Source organism: Fringilla coelebs, assembly GCF_963513975.1.
Source record: "Fringilla coelebs genome assembly, chromosome: 5".
Lineage (NCBI taxonomy): Eukaryota > Metazoa > Chordata > Aves > Passeriformes > Fringillidae > Fringilla > Fringilla coelebs.
Window position 1 is genome coordinate 31,983,401 of NC_140033.1, and position 24,605 is coordinate 32,008,005.

General features: G+C 35.1%; 1 protein-coding gene across 1 annotated transcript in view; it reads right to left on the reverse strand.

The window, feature by feature from the left end:
• Positions 1–3,565: 3,565 nt before the first annotated feature.
• Positions 3,566–24,605, reverse strand: part of TAFA2 (TAFA chemokine like family member 2) — a gene marked incomplete at both ends in the record, with an annotated part of 47,788 nt that continues 26,748 nt past the window's right edge. The window contains 3 exons of the mRNA XM_084205436.1: positions 3,566–3,577; positions 8,019–8,090; positions 23,567–23,691. Coding sequence (XP_084061562.1) covers positions 3,566–3,577; positions 8,019–8,090; positions 23,567–23,691 — 209 coding nt within the window. The remainder of the gene's footprint in view (positions 3,578–8,018; positions 8,091–23,566; positions 23,692–24,605) is intronic.

Sequence of the window (24,605 nt, forward strand, 5' to 3'; positions counted from 1 at the left end):
CTAACTTTTGGCAAAAAAAAATAGAAATTAGGGCAACAGTTCTCCTGCAAATCAAAACTGTGCTCCTTTTCTTTGCCAACAGATTGGTTAACAACAGATGTGTAAAATTTGAGGCATGAAGGAGGAGGCGGTAAATCAACAGAAAAGGATGCCAATCACATATTTCTGTTTTGTTGTTACAGACTTTCATGCATTACCTAGAAATTATAAAAGGCAGCTGTACAATTATAATGAGCAAAAAAATCCCTGGGTATATTTTTATGAAAACTAACAAATTAAAATACTTTATATCAGATTCTTTACTTTTAAAGTAAATGCATCTGATGCACTCCTAAAGCATATAGACTCTTAACAAAACAGAACTGTATTGGTTTGGTGAAGTACTGAAATGATACACCAGTAACATTTTTAGGCAGAGCTGAAGGAGTCAAGATCTAAAAGATACAGGATAAATACAGGAATTGAAAATATATAGCACAGTAGGTGTATTTATAGGTAGTAACAGTGTTATCTGCAGCAGTGCTGTTTCAAAATGTTAACATTCTTTATGACCAATAAACCACATATAACCAAGATCTAGACTTGAATGTTTTTTTAAGCTTTATTTTAGATTGGATCTGATATGATTTTTTTTTCATTAAGATTCATATCAGGGCTTCCTTTTGTGCTTTGCTGAACTGATCCAATACATCTAACTGTGAGAGGTACCACAAAGCAGTGATTTTTTTTCCTCTCTCAATGCACTGCCACTTGGAACTGCAGAACTTCATATTCTGCAGTTCAGCATTCTTGATGATTATTTAATTCAAAGAGTAACATGGACTTCCCTCTGATCCTAATGCCTGCTCATTTTTGCAATCAGATGAAACAATCTAGGAAATAGTATATAAATGAAGAAATTAATTGAAGCAATTAACATTCTTACATGAATGCACATAGCTGATCCTGTCACCTGTACGCCATTTTTAAAGGAGCATTAAACCTGCACTATGGACACCTGAACTGTGGCTCCCAGCTTGCTTCAAGGTGCAAAAGCAGATCTGTGTAACCAGCTTTCTTTTTTTTTTTTTAAACAGTTCCACGAATTAACCTGAAATGTTACTTTTTCAGGATTGTCTTCCATGTCTTGTTGATACTTAAAACATCTAAATTATAATTTTTCAGGATTCACATTTTGTGAAGAAAAAAAACTATTCAATCTGAACTGAAAACAGCAGTACACCCACCAGAATTTCCCATAGATATCAGTTCCTTTCAAAAAGGACATTTCAAAGTGGTAGAAAATATAAAGTTAATAAAACCTTTGAGATTCTTATTCACCAAAAATTATTTTGTTCCATGAGTAAACAGATCTCCAATGCACACATCCATACAGGGAACTCTATTTTATATTACAATTTTATTCACTTGCTATGAATAGTCACAACATTAATCTACTGCAGAGAATCTATTCAGTATATTTGAAAATCCATTTCTTTTCATTTATTGGTATGCATGTGTTACACTTGTATATAATACAGTATTTTCAGCTCTGTTTAAGAACAAGGAAACAAAGAAAACAAGTATCGAGAAGCATGATGTAGATTTTCAACCAAATAGAGGTCATATTTAGATTTTACAAAACAGCACATTTATGTTTTGCACTGTCCCAGACAACCTCTTCAAGATGCTACTTTCCATCCTGAAGCTCTTAGCACAAATCCATAAAATACTAATCCGTCCTAAAATACCAAGAGACTTAGTTTCTGCTACAAATGGTTTATTCTAATTCAATTTTAATCAGAAAATAAGATCTTTTTCTGTCAACATATTTCTTATTATTTCCTAGCAAAATGATAGAATATACTTCTCAGTTTTATTCCCAACAGTCATTTATTTTATTTAAGCTCTCCTGTGCAATAATACAGCAGAGGTAATGAAATGGTTTTGGAACAGCAGGGGCTACAGCATCAGGCAGAGCTTGCCAGGGTGTTCATCCATCACAGAACTTAATATATAACTAAACTAGCCATGTCAATGGCTTGTAATGATTAAACCATTTCTTTCTATTTTTTTTTCCTTTTTAGGGGAATTTGTTTTGGTTTTTTTTTTCGGGGGGGGGGGGGGGGGTTGCTGTGTTTGGTAACCACACAGGACTTACACAAGCTTACCTCTATGTATTTTTGACTAACATTAAGTGTGTGTGGCTTTCATTTCAATTCACCAAAGCATACAGTCAGAACTCTCTCTAGTCAGTGTATTTAGGCAGTGTCACTAAAAGTAATTGCCAAATTTCTTTTGTATCAACATTACAGATGGTCCAATATACATTAAATGGAGTATAAAATTATACATTCTGTAATAACTTAGAAAAAAGTTCAAAGATGCTTAAGGCCTTCAAATATTGAGGATTTTTTTTCATGTAACAACACATTGCAAAGTTCAATCATTTCTAACAAAACAAAACAGATCTGATTTGGATGACTGTATGCAAGCAAAATACCCATGAAGTGTAAAACTGGGAGAGCACTAGGACTTTTTTTCCTTATGGCAAACAGACTGAGCAGACATCTACATAAGCATCCATCAGTATTTAGGTTCAAGCAAGAGATTTTTTTTTTAATAAAAAGACAAAAATTCTGAATGATTACCATCCAATATCATAACTGCAAAACTCATTTACATCCCTGCCTGTCTTTGTAAAAAAGGGATGAAATAGTGTAATTGACTGCTTAACATCAATTTAAATGAATTAAAGGTTAGGACAGTAAAGTACATATTGGGAACACCCATTTCCTTCAAACTAAATGGAAATGCATATATTAAAGATATAAAATGCCTTATGATGGAAGTGGTAATTGAGTTTTGACCACTACTTTCTTTAACTGTTAAGCTGCAGTGGTTGGTTAGCCTTAGGGAAACATGTCAACCTGACTATACATTCTAATATGACTGATGTATTCAGATAACTATTACTTGTCAACAATAATTATTAACAATGGATATATAATTCCATTCCTATAACAAAGCAACTTCAAGATGTTGAAATATGTACCTTTGAGAGCTGCAAGATTAGAACACAAATAAAAATGTCTAAAACTGCGCCATGCTTGAGGACAATTTCTGCAACAGAAATTTAATTAAAGCAGTGTGCAGTCCCACCAGCAATCTGAACAGTGGACCAAGGATCATTTTAGAGTGAAGGATCCAATACATTTCAGAGTTTGACTTCAAGATGAAAAGCCACTGATCTGCAACGGAGAACCCAAAAGTTTGCTGCTTTTCTGCACCTTTAGAATATTAGCTCATGATTACAGCTGCAAATTCCTCAGCAAGTGCAATTCTACAAGTGTACACAGTTCAATCAGTTGAAATATTTGAGACACAGAAGTTCAAAATAACTTTCCAGTAGTTTTGATCTCAAGGCTGTTGCTGATTGCAAGCCAGGTTCTCATTGAAACAATTGATTCTGAAGGATACACCCCAGCAGTATAAAATTTCACTTCAAGGATTGCCTGGAGGAATGAAATTCCTACGTGTTGTATTTAATGTTATCAGCCTTGAGACTGGCTTGATTTGTCTTTAGCTATCGGGTTACCTGTAAAGAAAAGAAAATGAGAAAATCAGAAATTGGGCATAGTGAATCTGCTTCCGAAATACTGGAAACTGAGACTGAAGTATAAGATCTCTGTCCAGAAAACATCTTTTGATTGTTTTTAAATAAGGGAATAAACTCCAATGATATTAAATGGCATTGCTCCTCAACTTAATTTGTGTTTTTAAGTGTTTAGTGAGAATAGGATTTGACAAGGAGAAATTGAAATGTGACCATGCTTAAAAATATAATAAAATAATGAATTGCCAACCCACAAATTTCTGTTTTCTGTTATTCTTTTTTTGTTGTTGTTAAAAATTCTGTATAGTAACAACCATGCTTTTTAAATGTTAGCTATTGGGTATACAGTGACTGATACTGGAGCTGTATTCTTTTATTCTTTGCATGCATCTTTACAAAACAATAACATCATAAAAATCATTTAGGTTGCAAAAGGCAATGTCTTTTTAAAGGCTTAATGTATCTTAGCAAGCAATAATCACTTAGTGGAGAAAGAGGACAAAACTCATGCAGAAGTTAACTAGAGACAGAGATCCTGTTATTCAAGTTAACTAGAGACAGAGATCCTGTTATTCACAAAGTAAAAAATTACCAAGGATTTAATTTAGAGTGGTTTCACCCAACCTAACATGAAACAAGAAGGAAACAGAAGGACCACAAAGGAGGAGTGGGGGGCAAAGCATTTCACAATAATTAGACTTTCCCTCTAACTGATTTGGATTTTAAACTTTAAAAGAAAAAATTTGTCATATCAAAGAAACACAACTTTGAGGAATATTTCTGCTGTGTCAATGGATACAATTAATCATCACATTATCTTTTAATATCAAACTGTGTCAGGGGAAAACATCCCAAGGAACAACTCATTGGAATGGTCACAACACTTTGTGACATCAAGGGGCATATGCTTTTCATTTTGATCACAGAGAGAAGGGTCATGCTCCTTAATGATGAAACATTCTTGTGCCCTCAGCAAAACTGTTTGCATACAGCTCTTGTCAGCTCTGCAGAGCATAAACGCAGAACAAACAGAATATTAAACAGACTGTTCAAGGAGTTCATTACTTTGGTTTGCCTTCTCCACAGAGTTGTTTCTAGGAACTGCACTTGAGGCAGTAATAAAATTGTGCTTCATGATTTTTATGATACACAGGCTTATTTATTACACTGCTTTTATTTTGTTTTGGTCTTGCTGTTGGAAACAGCCTCATGTGGTCCCTTCTAAAGCGAAAGATTGCCCGAAAAAATAATAAAGAATTAATTTAACAGGCAACATATTTCTGTGCCCTGCACCAAAGCACAAAAGGCTGATGCACCACCTTATTGTTATTTATTTTTTTGCTTTATTGTAGCAAGCTGGAATTCTACTCATGGAACCAGGTGCCACTGAGCTACACAATGTAAAATGCACATCTTCTGCTACTATCCGCAGGTGGAATTTTATTGGCTTCATTTGTGATACATGTCTCTATATCTATATCTATATCTTTATCTATATCTATGTCTACCTATCTGTCTATTCTATCTGTAAGAGCCACTAAGGTAAATAAGACACAGGACTGTCTCATATGAGGAAAGGCTGAGAGCACTGGAACTGTTCAACCTGAAAAAGAGAAGGCTCAGGGGGAAACACATCAACGTGTAAAAATATGTTAAGAAAAGGTGGCAAGAAAATGGGGCCAGAAAGTGGTGCTCAGCAGCAGGACAAGAAACTGAGAACAAGCAAACACAGGCAGTTCCCTCTCAGGAAAAAAATTTCTACTGTGAGGGTGACTGAGTACTAGCACATATTGCCCAGGGAGATTGTGGGCTCCATTCTTGAAGATATTCAGAAGCTGTCTTGTCCTTCCTGGCTTTAGATGTCTCTGTTTGAGCCAGGGGGTGGCACTTCCAGAGTTGCCTTCCAACATCAACTTTCCTGTGATGTATTATTTCTATTACACCCAGATCTATGCATGGGCTAAGGTGATAAACTTCAGAGGACAAAAATGGTATTCTTGCACATACATGACTGCTCAGTTACATGGCTGTTTGGAAGTGCAAATATACTTTCAGTCACAAGAAAACTCAGTAAAATCATGATCTGCAGGCCTATCTGCTCCCCCCACATAGTGCTGCAACCCTGTGGTGAAAATATCTCCATGAAAGCAACACACATCATCACATAAATTAGATTGGTGATAAAAATAAGAAAAAAAATAGCAGACAGCCATTCAGATTTCTGCTCTATATCACTCGCCTAAGTACACACACACACACACACACACACACACACATATATATATATATATATATACAAATGGTCCACATTTGCCTCTATGTATGATGTTAATACTTCTTATGTTCAAGCATAGATTGCACATCAACATTAATGGAAGTTCTATATCCATGCACCATACACATCAGGGAGTGAATAAACCTCTTGGTTATTAAAGGCAGTTTCATGCAGAAGCAATGAAATTTTAGTTAATACTTAGTGATGATAATCCCAGAAATGCTTAATTTTGAATATAGTAAATGCTATTTGATTCAAGTGTCTGGGAACTAAAGTATTAAGGTATTGTGCCAAAGACCTTCATAGGAAAAGAGGGACCAATAACAATATGTGCCTGATCTTTAAAATCCTTAGAGAACAGTAACACCCTGAAGTGTGCAAATCAAGTTTTCGGTCAACAATTAATACGTATGGAAAATTAACAGTACTAATTTTAAAAGTACATGAAACCTTCAGCATCCTAGGTGTTGATTTGAATTAATTTGTTCATTCTTGGAATGCAATTACTCTCTTTATACTAATAAATTTTCTCACATCGTTGTTATATCATAAATACACCACATTAGATTCTCTTCATTTTCTTGTCCTAAATATCTAATTAAAGCATAATTACTCTGCAGACTTTTTAATTTAAATTCGTGAGTGGCTGCTGCAAATTGGATGTAATTGTATGTGGACTCACTTATTTTATTTTAACACAACAATATATAATTAAATACAGCTGAAGATTTCCATATTATTCTGCTTACTAAATGTTCAGAACAAACTCTGTCTTTGGGGAAAATCTTTTTGCCAGGATAGTGCAGAATGGATCAGAGGTAAAAAGATCTCATGACATCACATTAGAAAAGCTACCAGCCTCAAGAGATTTTTTCTGGACAGCCACAATGGGTGAAAAATATCCTCATTTGTGAAATCCACACAGTGGATTAATACAGCAGATAATATTGTTTATTTCATTAGAATAGATTTTCAATAAAAACTAAGTCTGATACTTTTACTCAGGACTTTCTTCTGCCTTAGAAGAGAAAGGAAGAAACATCAAGAGTATAGGATGTAAAGAATGTCTGAGAGAATATTCCCTGAATAGTAAAGCACTTCTCCCTAAATTCAAGCACCTGAGCATCAAAGTTACAGAACCCCAATTAAGTATAGTAAAAGTCTTCTTTTTCTTCAGAGAAACAAATATATCACAAATCATTAGCTACAGAATAGCTTCTACATCCAAAATTAGGCACATAATTAATTATTATAATGTTATATATGATAATGTCCAAAAAAATAGATGACAATATATGGTATATTGAAATTAAGTGTGTGCTGAAAAGTTTCATAACACAACTTGTACATTACTATTTTTTGACTGGCAGCTTTTTGAATTTTTTTTTCTGTGTTTATCATAAACCATACACAAAATCCATATTGAAAACTGACTCTAAAGTTTGCAAAGTCAAGCACTCGAAAGTTAGCAACTTGCCTTTTTATATGTCCCCTTGCAATTTAATTCTCTCTCCTTTCCATCATGCACAATATAGAAGAGACTTTAATGCATGAGGATAGTTGGAGGGAAGACAAGGCTATGTATCAATGCAAATGCAGAAAAGGTAAAATTTTTAAGCCAATGTTTCTTGCCCTGACAGAGGATTCCATGTGGAATGGATGGACCCTCTGTTCTGGGTGTTCTCCAAAGAAACAGAAAGTACTTAATAGAGGATTTTTTCTTTTCAATTAGAACTGTTCCATCGACCATATAGGGTTGTGTGTAATCATAGGTCATGTCATCTAAGCATATTCAGGCTGTATTTTCATTTTCTTTTCTTTTTTTCTTGAGATACATAAGACACAGAAAGGATTTTTTTTTTTTTTTTGTGAAAGCAATTAATAGCTTACCCTGAGCTAAGCATAATTTCATGAGACAAAGTTGCCTTGTAACACCTTCCATTTTCTCTAAAATATTAAAAGCCTCTGGGAAACAAAAAATGTTATGGGGATTTCAAGCAAAAATAAAAGGGGTGTCACAAATTTATTTAATAAGCAACATGAGGTATGCTAAATACAGGGAATGACAAAAGCCATAAGGTATTTCCATAAGAAATGCCTACAATGGATTGTCCTCTAAGTCCTGGAGAAAAGACAGAGAACCCATACCAAAACAGCTCTTGCTTGTACACAGTATATTCCTGTCCATTTTGTGTCGTTATTGTGGTATCCTTTCTCATACTGTACGCAAAACACCACAAAAAATTAATAGAATTATGAACAAAGTGATTCTTTAACCTTTCCCAAAAAAGAATGAAATCAGGAGGGCTATATCAGTCATTCTTTTTCTATAACATAAATAATTTTGTTGTGATGGTAAGAAAATATAAATACTGCAGTGTAGAAACAGAAGGGCCCATATAACCAGAAACAAACATCTGCCAGTGCATTTTCTCTACTCATGCCCTCTGAGAATGAGGTTGATGTTGGAAATGGATCTTTTGAACAGATGGAAGCACACTATTTCCTGGAACTTTAAAATCCATACAGTGTGTTTGCCATGCACTATCATTCATACATCGCTAGTGAAAGCAAATGACAGCTTGCATTGCCACTTGTGCCTGTTCATTCACTGAAACAGTTCAACTTGTAATCTTGGAAAATGCTTCTGTTCTGGTACTACTATCTTGCACCAGGGATAAAACAAAGTACTTTGCAAATGTTAACAAAAGACAGGTTGACCATTTCCTCACAGATGGATAATCATGTCATTTATGTTCCAATGAATTGGGGAAAGTGGACAAAAAGATGTTAAGGACCTTTCTGGAATAGGGCTCGTATATGGATAGACCCTTTATAGCAGGTAGATGTGGATTTGGGTCTTTATTGCTGGGTTTCTGGAGGCAGGAGGAACCTTTTCAAAAGCCTGAAAATGAAGGTGACTCAACCACATTTCAAGAGAACTGCAAGAGAAAACCATTAATGAGGACACAGCCCCTAATTTTTGTATTACAGATAGCTTTTTGACTGCGCTAATGACAAAAGGCAAAATTTGAGTCACTTTTGAGCAGTCTGGAAAACAGATATTTAATGATAACTACACAGATTCAATTGCCTTCAGAGAAGGTTATGTACTGGAAGACACTTTTTCAAGTCATCAAATGTTTCATTCCTGTTTATAAAATTTTGATCCTACCTAACTTTTTATTTAAGGATTCAAGAACTTCAAAATGTTCCCTTAGTTTTATTTTAGGCACTGCAGTACGAAAAGTATTAATCTAAACATGTTCCCAAACCTGTTAAGTGACTTAGAATTCTAGATCCTCATGCTTGTCCTTCAGGAGCTATGGCTATCTCATCTTATTAATTAAAAAGAGTATTTCCCAGGTCACGACTCAAAAGGTTCCTAGTTCTTTGATAACTATGAGACTCTAAAACCTTATCATTCTTTCATGTTTTTATTGCATAGTGACTAATTGGAACTGCACTTTTGATAGTTCCTGTGCTTAGGACTTACATCATAGAGAGAAAAACATTTGGAAAACTCATTTCATGCAATGCCATTTAAAATATAACTGTACTCCTTTACTCCCCTCTGCTCTTAAAAATTTCAGCAGGAAATTTTTGGTGGTAAAGTGAAGATCTAGACAATCAGTATTAAAATTTTTAATTGAAACTGAAAGTCTTTGGAAATCTTTCCCATGATCTTTCCACTTACTTCTAGGAATAGACTGAAAGGACTAGTATAGTAGGTAATGGAAAAGTACCTCAGAGCATGGCATATGTTCTTGTAAATGATAAAGGTCTTCATCTTTAGCCCAGTTTTAAGATAGATAAACAACTTGTAGCCTGTTTTAGGAATATAATGGAAATACCCAATTCTTAGTTTTTTATGAAATTTTAGTAATTCAGTATGTGATGCTGAGCTTTCAACTACAGATGCCACACCAGACTGGATGTATTCAGATGGACTTCTCTTCCAAGTGCTGTTCTCCAGAGCATCTGCTGTTTTCCCATGAGATTGAGTAACTTAAGCTTACCAACTGGGTCTATCTTTGAAAGTCAAGAGTGTGAAGATATTTAGGGCTCCCAGAAGCATCTAAGTAGCACTCTGAGGATGCTTAGTAGCACAGTCAGAATCTCTCCAACCACCCTCCAGAAACTCTGCCCAAATGAGCCACAAGTCTTTAATGTCTGCAGCAAACTAAGCAACTGCAAAAGGAGTAAGGCACAACAATTCCTGTTAACACTGTGTAAACCTGTATTTGTACACACCTGCTGCTCTGTGAGTAATAAACCGGGGCTGGAACACATTTTCTGGAGTGGTTTGACTCTTTGTTCCTCAACGAACGTTCTGGCCCTTCCTTAGAATCCGACCAAGACTAGGACTCATCACAACTAGTGCTCCAACGTGGAGCCAGAATATTTTTTGTGTGCAGAAAAAACAAAAATTGTCATCAGGCACAGCAGAAACCTCCTTTTTCTACTTCTCCATTCGGACTTGAGGAGTTTTACACGTTTGCCTAAGAAACAAACACATGTCAAGTACTACACTGTTATGAAATTAGTTACAGAAACAAAACTGGGATAGTTGGAATATTTTTTAAACTTACAAGGAAAAAATATAAAATGACAGATTAAAACATTTCAGAATCAGAGAAAATTCTCTTAGGAAAAGTGTATGGTCTTTGAAATACCCAAACATACTCAAATTCAAACCAAAAAGCAATAGAAACTGATAGATTACACTTATTTCTGAAAGTAATCAGCAAAATTTAAGTATGACAAAACAGCAGTTGAAAAGTTCTTTGAGAATAAGTTCATACATAGACCTGTGGTACAGAAAGGAGTCGTGAAGTCAGAAGACAATTCCTTCAAAATCAAAGATTTGAGTGTGTTCTCCTCATATATGTTTAAAGTAAAAAAAAAAAATTAGAAGGTTACAGGAAACACTACAAAATAACAGAGGACACATAACACATTTCAGACAATATTCAATTCAGACAGATGGTTCTTTATCTAGATATTTGAGATAGATTTTGAACCTGCCAATAATAATTGATTTTCAAGTAATACACAGCATCTCAAAAAATCACCAAAATTTCTTGATGCTGTCTTCTTTTGTTTTCTTAACCCTTTTAACTTGAATATCATGCTTCAGAACATTGAAAATATACAAGATTAAACTCAAAACTTTAAAAGTTTCTTGCTTAATAAAATCTCTACATACTTGAATACTATGAAATCAATTAATACAGTCCTGTGTTCATACTTCCTTGAACTGGATAGTTTACAAAATAAAATTAATTGGTACAACTCACTGGGATAATTATGATAGTGAATAGCTGATGAAGATATATGAATTACATCAAGGCTAAATACAATTCATTAGTCCTTCCTATGTACTCATTATTACTGTCTTCCAAAAGGTTATGCCACTGTATTGAACATATCCTAATTTTCTCAATGTTTCTGTAACTTGGTAGAGAACAGAGTTTATGGCAGAATTATTTTAATGTAACACAATGTTTCATTTACAGACAACAATTTTAAATTAAAAGAAGACTTAAACAAAAACCTTATTTTACTTTCTGTAACAGATAATAACTGCAGCAATTCAGACAAGGATATATCCTCTTGAGGTTTTTATGGTGCTCACAACTCCATACTGGGACTGCAGCATGGCGGCATGAAAGACTGCAAGACAATTAATTACATAAATGTAATTTTTTTCTCTTCTACACCACTTATCCTGCCTAATCATCCCAAGTAGGAGATAAAAACAGCCTCTTTCCTTTCAACATATGAGGAAACTGAAGGATAATAAAGAGTCATGTTACCCTGTCAGGAAGTAAGTGGGGAGATCAACACAGAGTCCTTCTGTCTTTGGCTTTATCTGACTTCATTTACCTATAGAAAAGGCTACACTTGTTCTTTATTAGAAAGGAAAACCTATAACAAGCAGTTTCCTGTGTTTGCATTCTAAATACTAAGAAGCAAAACCAAAAAATTTAAAAAACTGAATTCAGCCTTGTTTTAAAACTAGACTAAGGTTCTAAACTGTCTGATAGGCATAAAGGATTTTCATCTTTTAATACATTTTTCTAGAAATGGGGTCAGACTGAACTTCCAATTATCTCCATTAAAAAAATCAAGTAGTCTAAGTTAATCAAATTTGAGATCTTTTTCTTCTTCAAATTTTATGCTGTAGGGCTTTTCCTGGTATTTTGAATGGAGAGTAACAAGCCATTTGGATAAGTTCAAAATAGAAATGTAAAGTGTTTCCTTACCTGTAATTTTATCTTCTCTATAAGAGTACCTGCTGTTCTGTTACTGCAGTACTGATGTGTTTTCTGCCTTTGTCCCAAGCTTCAGAGATTCCTCTGGTGATTTTTCCCCACTTGCTTACCAGCTTCCACGGCTGGCATTTTGAGGAAGTGCACTCACATTTGGCTCCAGGAATACTGCCATAGCTGAGGGAATATAAGATAACTAAAAAACAAGTTAGAAAACAACAGAACCAATATCCAGGAAGGAAAAATTATTTAAAAACAATGAATCAGTGATCAACTTGAATCCCTTTGATCATTTTCCTTTCTCTTTTCATCCATTTAGAATTTCCACATGAAGAAAAGACTTCTGTGCTTGGAGAAATTTTGGCTTAAAAATGGGTACTGACAGAGTAGTGGGTACCCTTTCAGAGAATATAAAATTAATTTCAGGAAATCTAATTTTAATCTTCTCCTGTATGAGTACCCATCATGCCATCACTCCAATACAGATAAGAAAGAGAAGAAAGAGAAGAAAGGTGGCAGATTTGGAGGATTTCAGAAAAATCTCTCGTATCTTTTCTCAAGTCCTGATAGAACTGTGAAAAAGGAAGACTTGGCTTTTCACTCAGGGGCTGAACAATAAGAAGGATTTCTCATTGCCTAGAGAAACAGCACATAAAGTCTCTTTCACTAAGACATAGTCAAGATTATGTTTTCTGATTCCCAATAGTTGTAGTCATCTTGGTCAAAGATGAAAAAGTACTGTCAGTTTAATAAGTAAATGTTTTCTTGCTTGAGCATTATGGAGGCATCCAGGTGAAAGTTACAAGACCTTATAACATCTCTGTACTCAGGATCATCTGGATAATATTGTTGAACTTCACAGTACACAGAAAAGAAGGGTTCTGTCAAAGCTAAAAATGAATGCTAGAAGTTTCAACTAAGAACCTACTGTGGTATTCAATTTAAATTGTCTTTCTTATAGAACATGTCCAGTTGTCTTCATATATGCATTTTCTAACTATCTTATCTAAATAGAATGTGACCTAAGACAAAGTATGAATTACTCAAAGTAGCTAATTGCAATTACTCTAGAATTCTAAAATCTCATGTAATGAAGGAAAGACCAAAAGGCTCAGAAGAGGTTGTTGCCTTCAAATTTCAGGAATGCAAGTACCAATGATGTGCTTTAAGGTTGGAAGAAAGAAAAAGGATTCTGGCAATTTCCTGATTGACCTTCGAAAAAGTAATTGGCTTTCCAAGAAATAGGCTTCAAATTTGTCAAGTTGCATTCTAGAATGAAGTCTCCTGCTCCTTTTTTTGTTCTTTGTGAATGAGGAATAATAATTATTAGCAAGTAGAATTGGAATGATGCCTTGAAGATGAGAAATTTGCATTTTCCAAGGTGACTCTGAAAAGGTGACAAGGAATCAGGACAGACAGATGTCAAATTTCTAGAACAAGTAATCTGATTTTGGAGTGGATTTGCCTGAATTAGAAACAGCATGAGTCTTTTGGTCTTCCTTTGGCAGGAACATAGTCCTAAGACATAAAGTTTGAATTCAGGATGAAGAAACAAGTTTTTCTGGCTGGCATCAGTAATTTGTCTTTTGACATTCTTCAATCTGAAGAGACAAAACTGTAGCTCTATTAAAATTCTCAGATCTCTTACTACTGACTTTGTAGATACATGTTGATTAGACACATGCATTGTTTCCTTGAGAAGCCATTGATCTTCATAAACTGGAGATAAACTTTTGTTTGGTCTTGCCAACATAATTTTACAGGTTTCATCATACAAATAAGCCCTGGTGGACCGGATATTTTGTTGTTTCACCCAGAGTCTTCACTTCAGAGTTCTATGGCATTTATCACTGCAGATATGGAAGGTGATGGATGATAATCAGGACTGGAAGATCCAAGAAGGGATCATCCGTGTATTGTAATAATGCTGTGGAAGAAAGCTCAGAGTCCATTTTATAGAACATGGAAAGTCCTTTGGAATATTTTCTCTATACACAGCAGTAGTGTCTTTCCTGAAATTGATTTGGTGTTCACCAGGGTGGTAGAAGAGTAAACTACAAGTCATGAAAAACAAGAGCAATTTTGAAATTCTCATGAAAATTAACTCTGTGTTCGTTGTTTTCTTTATTAATTTAGTCATAGGTAGCAATCTTCCACTTATTCCTGCCTGGTTTTTTTTTCTTTGTTTAGAAGAGTTTTCACAAAGGATAGGACTATCTTCATTATTCTTAGGGAGAAATAGTTAAGATTTACAACCATGCTCACTTTGCTATGCAATGGAATAATATCTGAGTAATCTGATTCCAATTGGTTTGAGAGTTGTTTGAGTTGTTCACTCCTCCAACTCTGTAACTCTGTAGGCTCAGAATGCTCTGTATGTCTGATTCTCCACTTCATAGTGATTATTATTCATTTCCTTCCCTATAAGAAGGCAGAAAAGCAGAGCTGTGCCAAGAGGGTATTTCTGATGTTTTCTACAATTAGTCCTAATGAGTAAGGAAATACCTCAAGAAAACTATGCTGTTTTGAAGAAATGAAAGCATTACCTTTTGAACAATTGAGGGCGAGCCTCATACATTTCTGCAACTAAGCAGTGATGCAGAGTTTGTGAAGCCTGTGCCAAATACCCAGGAAAAGAGGAAAAAATTCTGCCTGCAGCTATTTAGGCAGCAGATCATGTGAGGTTTCAGAATATACTGGTCTCTCTGACCAGAAATACATCATTTCTGACTTGCAGAAATGATCCAAAGCCCCTACAGTCTAAAAAGGAGAGTGAGACAAAAAAGCACTAGTTTTAGACCATACCAGCATGATTCACATGATACTGGCATTTTAACATCATCTTGTACAGTAACTTCTGAGATATTAGAAGCTAACAAAAATTTTCCATGAAAATTTAAAAGGACTACTAGATATTCAACGAGCCCTTTTTTCACAGCTGTGAATGGCAAAGAGACTGGCAGAATGAAGCTGCAAATGGAAGTGGAAACACCTTTGATTTTGGTGTTGGGACATTGGAAAAGTGGCAATTCATGGGGTGAATGAATTGAAGAAAACCAGTCATTAACAAACAGCCTTAAGAACTTGTTCTTATTTTCCATCACAGAGGCAGAAAATTATTTTTCAGACATGAGGTCAATATCTCAAACATGCCAGCAAAGGACAAGGCAGAAGAAGAAAAAAAGTAAATCACAAGTTGAATCTTTTGGGACAAAGGCAGAAAACATCTTGGCTGGACAGATGAATTGGAGGATTTGCACATGGAAGAAAGTAATGGTTGCAAAAATCACTGATTAGCAATTAATGACATGTAATTGAAGTCTATATGCATTTTTCTTTAAATATTGAATAGTTTGCTTTGATTTGTCTGTCAATGTTCAGGTTCTGGAGAAGCTAAAATGGTGCCTTACAATGCATCCTAGCTGCAGTCTTACTTTCAGAAAAACTATTCCCTCACAAAAATGCATAAACTACAGCATATACTACTATGCTGTGAGTGTGATGAAGGGATTGCAAAACACTTCATTTCTCATTATTTCTACAGTGTGTCTACTCATGAAAAAAAATATTATATAGCCCCTTCTGAATAGATTGAGACCATACTCAGTGCATTCACAGGGAGATATAGCAAGGTAATGTATAATCAGCCTCCCTCTTTTCAAAAGATCTGTACCTGTGAATATTGCCTTTAATCCATTTTCTCTTTTGATGTTACTTTCATTCTTCATTTCAGTATCCATAGGACTTAGAACAGAACTAAACAACATTTGAAACTGAAAATGTCTTGGGATTTGAATGCTTGGATTATCCTCACCTGCCCAACAAGTTTCACTGACCTCTCAGTCCATTACTTTGCTTATTGCATTTCACACCACCACATTTCTTCCTTTAATCCGTTATTCTATAATTGCTCTTTTGCAGATATTTCAGAGTACATTTGCTTCTGGAAAAAGGGCCATGAAGTGTCTAGATTTCTGTGACCACAAAGGAACACCAGCAAGCTGTAGGCCTAGACTCCTGTCAAATGGAGATTCACAACTTTTCTTAGAGTAGAACTAGGCACAGCAACTTCGCATTAAAGAAGCAAATTTGGTATATAAAAGCTATTTTTAAGAAAAATCAGTAAATTGCATAGCCCTGAATACTGATGATTTCTTTTAACATGTGTTGGCTGGCATGCTAACTATTTCCATCAAAATGTCCAAGTGTCCCAAAAGATTAGTGTTTAGGTGCCCTACAAAAAATACAAAGCTTCAAAATGAAAGAACTGTGGTCCTAGATCAAAACAATAATTACTGATTCATACAACGGTCCAGCTTGACCCTAGAAAATGTCATCCTATTTCCATTACCAGCTTATTTGTCCCCTAAAACTTGTATTTGTTCTTAGAAAATATGTGCACACCACTTACTGCTATTTTAATGACAGATTAGATACAGTGGTCTCTGAGTTAGCAATGAGAAACATGCTGAGACAGCTGCAAATTTCTCCTAGTGACAGATTAGCCAAAGGCATGGAAAGAGATACCATAGCAACAAAGAGGCTGTCACAAGTGCAATCACTCTTTTCCATGGGTAATATTTTGCTACAGTTTGTGCACTCACTTATATTGTAATCACATCATTTTTATGAACCTCTAGGTATTGCTGGTCACTGTATATATGTACATTATTCCAATAAATCTTCATTTTAAATTAAATTTGGAGCTGAGGAGTCTATACAGAGGCTCTGAAGTGAGGCAGAGGAGCAAAGTAGTTTTACAGTGAGGTGGTTTCTTCAATTATAAAACCCCTTACACAATAGTAGGAAAAGTACTTCCTGTACCTGACACATGGCAGATCATTGATCCATCCTACAATTATTTCACATTTCTCAGTGGTCAAATTTTTTTATGTCATGTAAGTTAGTAGCAGGTTTACACTGTAAAAGGTGTTATGTGAGAAATACACTGCTTTCTTAGCACTCACTGACCACAACTACCATACATCCTGCCTATCAGAAAAATTCTGGAATAGCCTATACATTGTATTTGGATGATTAATTTTTGCTTTTTCTAATTCCATATCATTACTACTGTTTTTTCTGAAAAGCCTGGAGGAGGAAGAGGAACAAAGACATGAAGGAAGAATATATTCCACATATTTAACTTTGGCAGAAAAAACAGTAACACTTAAAGAACCTATGGATCTGTTGCTTGTGTGAAGTACAGACCAACAACTAACATTGCCGCATTGCTAACTCCAGGTAAGGCTCACTTACAAGAAAAAAGCCATTCTCCTTTCATATCCAGGGACAAATTTCAGCTCTCTTGTATTATGTTATCTTACTCAAGCAGTGGTTATGACAGCACTGGTAGCAGTTGAGTCACCACTTCATGCTGCCTCTTGATACTGGGAATCTGAGTAGCTCACCAAAATGTAAAGGTGCCAAACAAGGGTCCATCCATTCCTCATGCTGAAAGGGTTATGAACAGCATACTTAATAAATTGAAACATAAATAAAATTACTGTCTCCCCTTTCACCAGCTGTAATTAATTTAGAAACAACTCAGCATCTGCAAGTGAGAAAGAGGAGATAGAGTAAAAATGTAAGCAGTATTTATAGATAGCAACAAAACTGCACTGATTGAGAGCAGTGGGATGCACACACTGAACACAGTTTGGCTTCAAATGAAGCCAGTTGGTGTGTTCAGACAGTACATTTTCAATTTTTCCAGAGATCTTATTCAATTTTGAATTTCCTTGAAATTCTGGAAGTCATAATGTAAAATTAGATAATTAGAATATTTCAAATAACTGAGTTCAGGCTCTCTCCTATATTGTTTTGGAAGGTATAGATTCTCTCAGTATGAGTATGGATTTCTCACCATCCTGGCAATATTTCTGTTCTTTTCACACAAGTCGTCTGTCTCTGGTATTGATTTGGAATGCAGATTTGGATTTGGAATGTAGATAAATATACTCACTATGGATTTATTTTTGGCTCTGTAATATTTCTCTTTTATTTCTATCTGCCCTTGTAATATTTATTTTATTTTATTGCAGTACTCTATTTCTGCTATTGGTTTGGCATACAGTTACATAGTAATATACTAGGTATTGATTTCTTTCTGTTCTGCAGTTTGCTTTCCTCCACATTGCAGTTCCTTCAGCCCTTCTTAAAAGTGTAGGAGCTCAGCTATTCCAGAACTGAATGCTCATTTCCAGACCATAGCCCTTTATAACCTGGCTGAAAAAACTTCTTTCCCTTGTTTATAGGAAAACATTACTCACTTTCGATGTCTAGAGATTTTCAGGGGTTAATAATCAATATCTACTATGTATCTGATTTTTTGTTGTTGTTCATTCATATTATTAGTATTAGCATTACACCAACAATTCTAAACCATGCACTCTTGCCAATTTTTAGTGAGTAGTAGATACTGGACATGTTGCTCATCATAGTATGAGTCACTGATTTAGCTCATAGCTGTGTACCTTCAGCATATAAGCATTTTTAAAATTCCTATTATATTATATTGCATTTGATAGGGATCAAAGTCCAAAGCTTCCCGAACTGACAAAGAATGAATGGGCCTTTATGGTCATCTTCCTGCTAAAGACCAAATCAAAGTGACTAAATTATCTAAGCTAGCTGCTTCCTATTCAACATTAAATATCTAAACATTAGGGGCTAAGTTAGTCCTGGTAGTTTTCCTCTAGATTATTTGAGAAACATAAGCACCTCCAGAAGGCAACTCATCAGACTTTTCTTAAAACAAACTCAGTTGTCCTCTAGAACTGAACAACCCTATCTAGAAGTCTTTTTGGGCTAATTATGTCACTCTAGAGAGTCCTAACCCAAGCAAAGTCCAGTAAATTCTACCCCACATAATTTAACCACAATTTAGTGTTAAACTATGCCTCATTCCACAGGCAGTTCTACCAAACAAACTAAAAGACTGAGGACAAGGTACCATTTCATTTCTGTGCAATGGTTCAACACTGCACCAGGCAAGGCTTAGACTGAGCACTAGGAAGCTTTTCTTCACCAAGACCATGGTCATTGGAACCATGGCTTCCTAGAGAGGTGACCAAGCATATCAGTGTTTAAGAGACATTTAGACAATGTTGTTATTTACAAGTTTTAGTTTGACCCCCCCTGAATTGATCAGGTTGCCAGATCTGATGATCAGTGCAGGTCCCTTTCAACTGAAATAGCCTATTCTTTTCTATACTTTTTCTCATGAAAACTACCAGTACATATTTCTCTACATGTTCATAAAATATCAGCCTGGGAACACTCTCCCACTGTGTGGAGCAAGAACACACTTCTCCAGTCATGTTCCACTTCCGGAATCTCAAGATGAGGCCCAGGATACACCACTTTACCTTCTTCTTTTTCTCTAAATTATGCAGGAAAGGCACACATGTTTATGAGCTGCCCAGGAGCTATGACATGTTCCAAGCTAGTCCCAGGGTGGATGCCTGGAGAACTGGGACCCCAGGAGGCACTGGGACACTTTATGTAAAGCCTGCCTGTATCACAAAGATAATGGGCAATGTACTCCTTTTAAAAATACAAATAAAACCTGGCATCTAGATCTTCTCAGGGAAAAGCCCTATCCAGAAAGAGACCTCTCATGTGGAATATACCCCATAATTGAGAGAAACATTTAATTCTTTCTCTCCAGCTTTTATCTGACTGCAAAACATTAGTTTTTATTCTTTGTAAAGCCTATCTGATATAAAGTCAGAGAATTTTTTTAATGTCATTCTCAGTTTTATACATAATAACAATGTATATTTTTCAACTGATGGGAAAATTACATTTTTTTAATACAGACCTTTTCCCTTATTGCAAGAAGAAAAAGAAAACACCAAAAAAAAAAAAGAAAGAAAACAAGAAGGAGAACTTCTAGAACTAGAATAATTATATTAAAAAGAGGCTGTAGAAGAAAGAGTACTTCAACTGTAATAAAAAAAAAAAGGATTTTTTGCTTTTTTGAAACTCTTTTCTCATCATTTAAAGAGGGCAATATGACAAAATTGAGACTAGCCATGTGGGGGAAAAAATGCAATAGTTTCCTTTCACAACAATTTCTTCGCCTGGAGGAGAATGTCCAAGCGTCCCTGGTAAAATTGCAGCTATGCTCAGAATCCTCTCATAATTCTCCTAATGTATTCATGAACATCCTCTTTTGTTGTGGTATTATGGCTGGAAACACAAGCCCATATTTCTTCATATGGTGTTGAAAAATTTACCGATTTACATAAATTGTCAGTGGCTTTTTCTCCCTTCCTCTTCTGCAGGCTACATAGACCCAAAATAGTCAGTACTCATCTTACTCATACACATTTTTTCCCCATATTCAGTTCTTTTCTATGGTTAATTCTTAATATCAACCTTTTCCCGCTAATATATAAACAAATTAGGAAAATAATACCTGGTTTTGTACTCTAAAGCCAAATAATTTCCAATTTAGATTTCTTAACATTTGAATTCTGAGTACTTCTAATTAGTTATTCTTGTATGACCTTATTAGATCTATATAACTGAACAAAATACAAAATCTCAAGTAGACCACATTTTTAAAAATCAATTCGTTTTCTGCCATTTTTTATCTGGCCTTTTTTCCTTAGTGACTAATACCATAACTATTAGGAAGTCAGTATCATAATTTTTTACAATAGTGAGATTATATAAGCAAACAGAGCTGGACAAGCAAAATACCTCCTTCCTCCACTGTTTTTATTTCTAACATAGAGGTTAACTATTAACAGCTCAAGATGTGGAAATGTAGGTGTTACTTTTCAATTTTGTATCCTGTAGAAGACAGTACTTCAGCATGTAATTGGGTTATGATTTTGGCACATGAAGAAGGCAAATTTACAGAAAATGTTTGGAGGTGAAGATAAATGTTTTTTTGACCTTTCAGGAAAGCCTTGAGAATGTTTTTCTGTAATCTACTTAAATCACCCAAGCTGTTTCAGTCCCTTTGTTTCTTTACGCTTTTACATTATACATGATAATTACATATGGGCTATTTCATTTGATAATCAGAAACTTATTATTCATAACTTCTTAATATTGGCTCTCTGTACAATTTTTTATTTTTCTCAAAAGAAAAAGGGGAGAATTTTGGAAAAAGAGAGCAATTTAGAATTTTTTCCTTTTATTTATATAGACCTTGGGGAGCAGAAAGAGGAGCTACAAAAATATGGTAGTGACAACATATTAGGGAAAAGTACTCGCCCTTTGATAATAAGCTACTCCGTTAATACAAAGAACCACACATATTTCCACTAGCAATATGTATTTTACTGGCTATCAGAATGATGTCTCTTAAAAGCACAGGTCATTGATTCTGAAAGAGACACCTTCATTCACCTGTCACTGACCTGGTTTCAATGACTTAGGTCAACTTGCAGTCAGAATTTGAACTGAAGTTTGCTATTGTCTCAGAATAGCCTTGAAGCTCTGTGGGAAATGAAAGGAAAAGGAGGAAAACATACAGCATTGGGACAAACTGGAAGGCAGAACAAATAGTGAGGATTTAAGGTGACTTGTATTTCCTTTTCAGTGCTGCTAGCTCTGTAAGCAGGTTATGGTAGCCATTGTACTGAATCTGTGTTTATGACAGCAAATATAGAAAAGGACTGGCGTTTCCAAAGCATCATTATGGAAGAGGTATGAAATGAGTCCTGAGGATTTGCCTCACCATGGAGAACAAGAAAATTCCAGCTGCTGCAAAGACACAAACCTAAAAGTCTAACAACAACAAAGCCATAAGCTCCTGGGAACAGGAGCCTTGGGCTTCTTTAGACCCCTAAGAGCAGAAAAAACTTCATCGCCTCAACCAATGCAGAGAAACCTATATTCTGACAAACCTTGAAGAAGAAATCTCAACAAAGCAATCATAATTGATTTTCCCCTTTTTGTGACCTCTTTTTTCCAGCATAAATATAATCCAGGTCCACACTTTTACTTACATTTTGTTAAACTCTCTCAATACATATAACACGGCAAGTATTCTGTAACACTAATAATGCCATGTAGTAACCAGGAAAAATTTCTAAATACACCCAATTCTATTTCTATTTCTATTTCTATTTCTATTTCTATTTCTATTTCTATTTCTATTTCTATTTCTATTTCACATCAATCTGGTTCCTTTATATTATATTCTATATGCACACACATTTTACATGCATATAATCAGATTTGCATTGGCATGTATAAAGTTAAGTGTGGGCAGCATTCCAGCAAGCTCATCTTCAGAAGAAACACATCTAAACGTGGATTCAGGAAGGGAGCTTTAAAGCAAACATTTAGGAAGCGTCCTTCCTTCAAAGAAAGTCAAATGTTTTGCAGACTTATAAGTACAGAAACTGAGACACATAGCGCTCTCTGTGGAAGAGAAGAAATATAATTCAGTCAGTGCATGCTGTGTTTCACCACAACCAATGTGCACCAGAAATTTAGTGCCTGTGTAAGGGATATTTCAGTAAAATTACATAGATACTCAAACACCTGTTTAGAGTAAACAGCAATCTAGCATATTATGGCCTGACACTACAAACTATTAAATACACAAAAGAAAAATCAGTCATAAGTACATGTGCTGGGATGCAGGGGGGAAGGTGTTTATACTTAAACACATGCATATGTGTCTTCAGAGTACATTTTCATTTTTTGTATGTTGATGAAGAATTGTGTTGACCCTGACAAGATACAATGTTGTAATTTTAGGAAGTTTGTGTGTTTAATGCTTATCTGAAAAATTAGTTTTTCTTCTGTTTCTGTTAGCAACTAAAATGCAAAGTTGACAGCATGTTTACTTTTTTGTCAGGCATTGTATATGACCTTTAAATATATTTCTGTTAATATAAATTTTAACCAATAATATGAAAAGTGTCAAGTGGAAGAAAGGAACTCCCTGAAACTCTGTCAAATTTTTTTAGTAAATCACAGTTACACAAGAGGGAAAGAATCAGATCATCCTGTAATGACACATCAAATGCTTACCATGCTCAGCAGTTTCTATGTAGAAACGTGGTAATTCCATGTAACTGAAAAAAAAGCTGGTTTGCTATTCTTTGAATGAAGAGGTTAGCAAGGTGTACAGAAATAGTACAACTGATTTCAGAGAGAAATACATATTAGATTATAATGCATTTGATCATTACTCTTAGTTGAAGGGATCAACTCTACTATCCCCAGTGCTTACCTGAGAAGGTCTGGCACACAGCTTACTATGTTCAAACAATTGAAAAGTATGCTGAGAAAAGTGTGAGGGACCAGGAAGTCCAATCCCAGTAAAACTCTCTTCCCATGCTTCTTTAGTCTTCTGAACTTAGGTCTTCTTTGTGCACCCAGTTTCCTGTGCACCTTTCTTTTTTTTTACTTGTTGGTAACATGTCAGGTTGGTATCATACCTACCCTAGTTGTTTTCACTTTATTCCCAGAGGAACAGCTCCATCCCTTACGATCTGGAAGAACTTTACATTCCTCCCCTTCAAGACATGGTTGCATGTGGCACCACCATTTCTGCTCCACTATCGAAGCTACAAAAGAAAACAAATGTATTTGCATTTTGTTAAAATGGACACTTTAAGATGTCATTACGCTGCAACATTTCTTTTATTTTCCAGGAAAATATGAGAAACACGTTGACTGACAGCTAGTCTGTGATTTTCAGCCACCTCAGAACCTTCAGAAGAAATTAGGTTTCCAATTTGCAAAAGGTGCTATGTGTTTCAAAGTCAATCTCTTCACAGCATTTCTTCCCAACTTCATTTTTATCTTGCTCAGCCAGATTTCAAAGTTTTAAGTAGAATCTCTTCTTTTGCTTGGTCTATAATATAGCCTAGCATAGCTTGATTAAATTTATTCCCCAATGATGACATATTTACAGCTTCTCTGACAGCCGACAACATATCAGCATTAAAGAGATCATGTAAAGGGTGAATCCTGCCACTCTTTCAAAGAAAGAGATGTGAAAAATCAGCTAGTATTTTCCCAAATAAAACATATGAGCCTATACCAGAATTTCTAAGTAAGACACTAATATTGCACTGTGAATAGGAATAATAGTGTAGGTCTAAAAAGATGAAAAACCAGACAGAACTGTGTTCTGTTTGTTGGTTTGTTTCTTTCCAGTGAGATAAATATATAAATTAGATATAAGACTGTAGCACATGAAAATTATCTGCTTATGTAGGTTTTGTATAAATACTTTTAATTAAGTGAATTTCATACAACTCCAAGAGTCGTCTTTTTAGTTAGATCAAATTTAGCCTCTCAAGAGGCCCCTTTTGCTGGCATCTAATAATTTTGTTCAGCATTTCCACAGAGCAATAGCAAATAATTAATTTTTCCATCTTTCTCCCATTCACCTTGGATGGCCCCTTCAAAATGCAGAAGCTTTCCTACTCTTATTTATAATAGTTAACTATAATGGAGTGGGTATCATTAATGA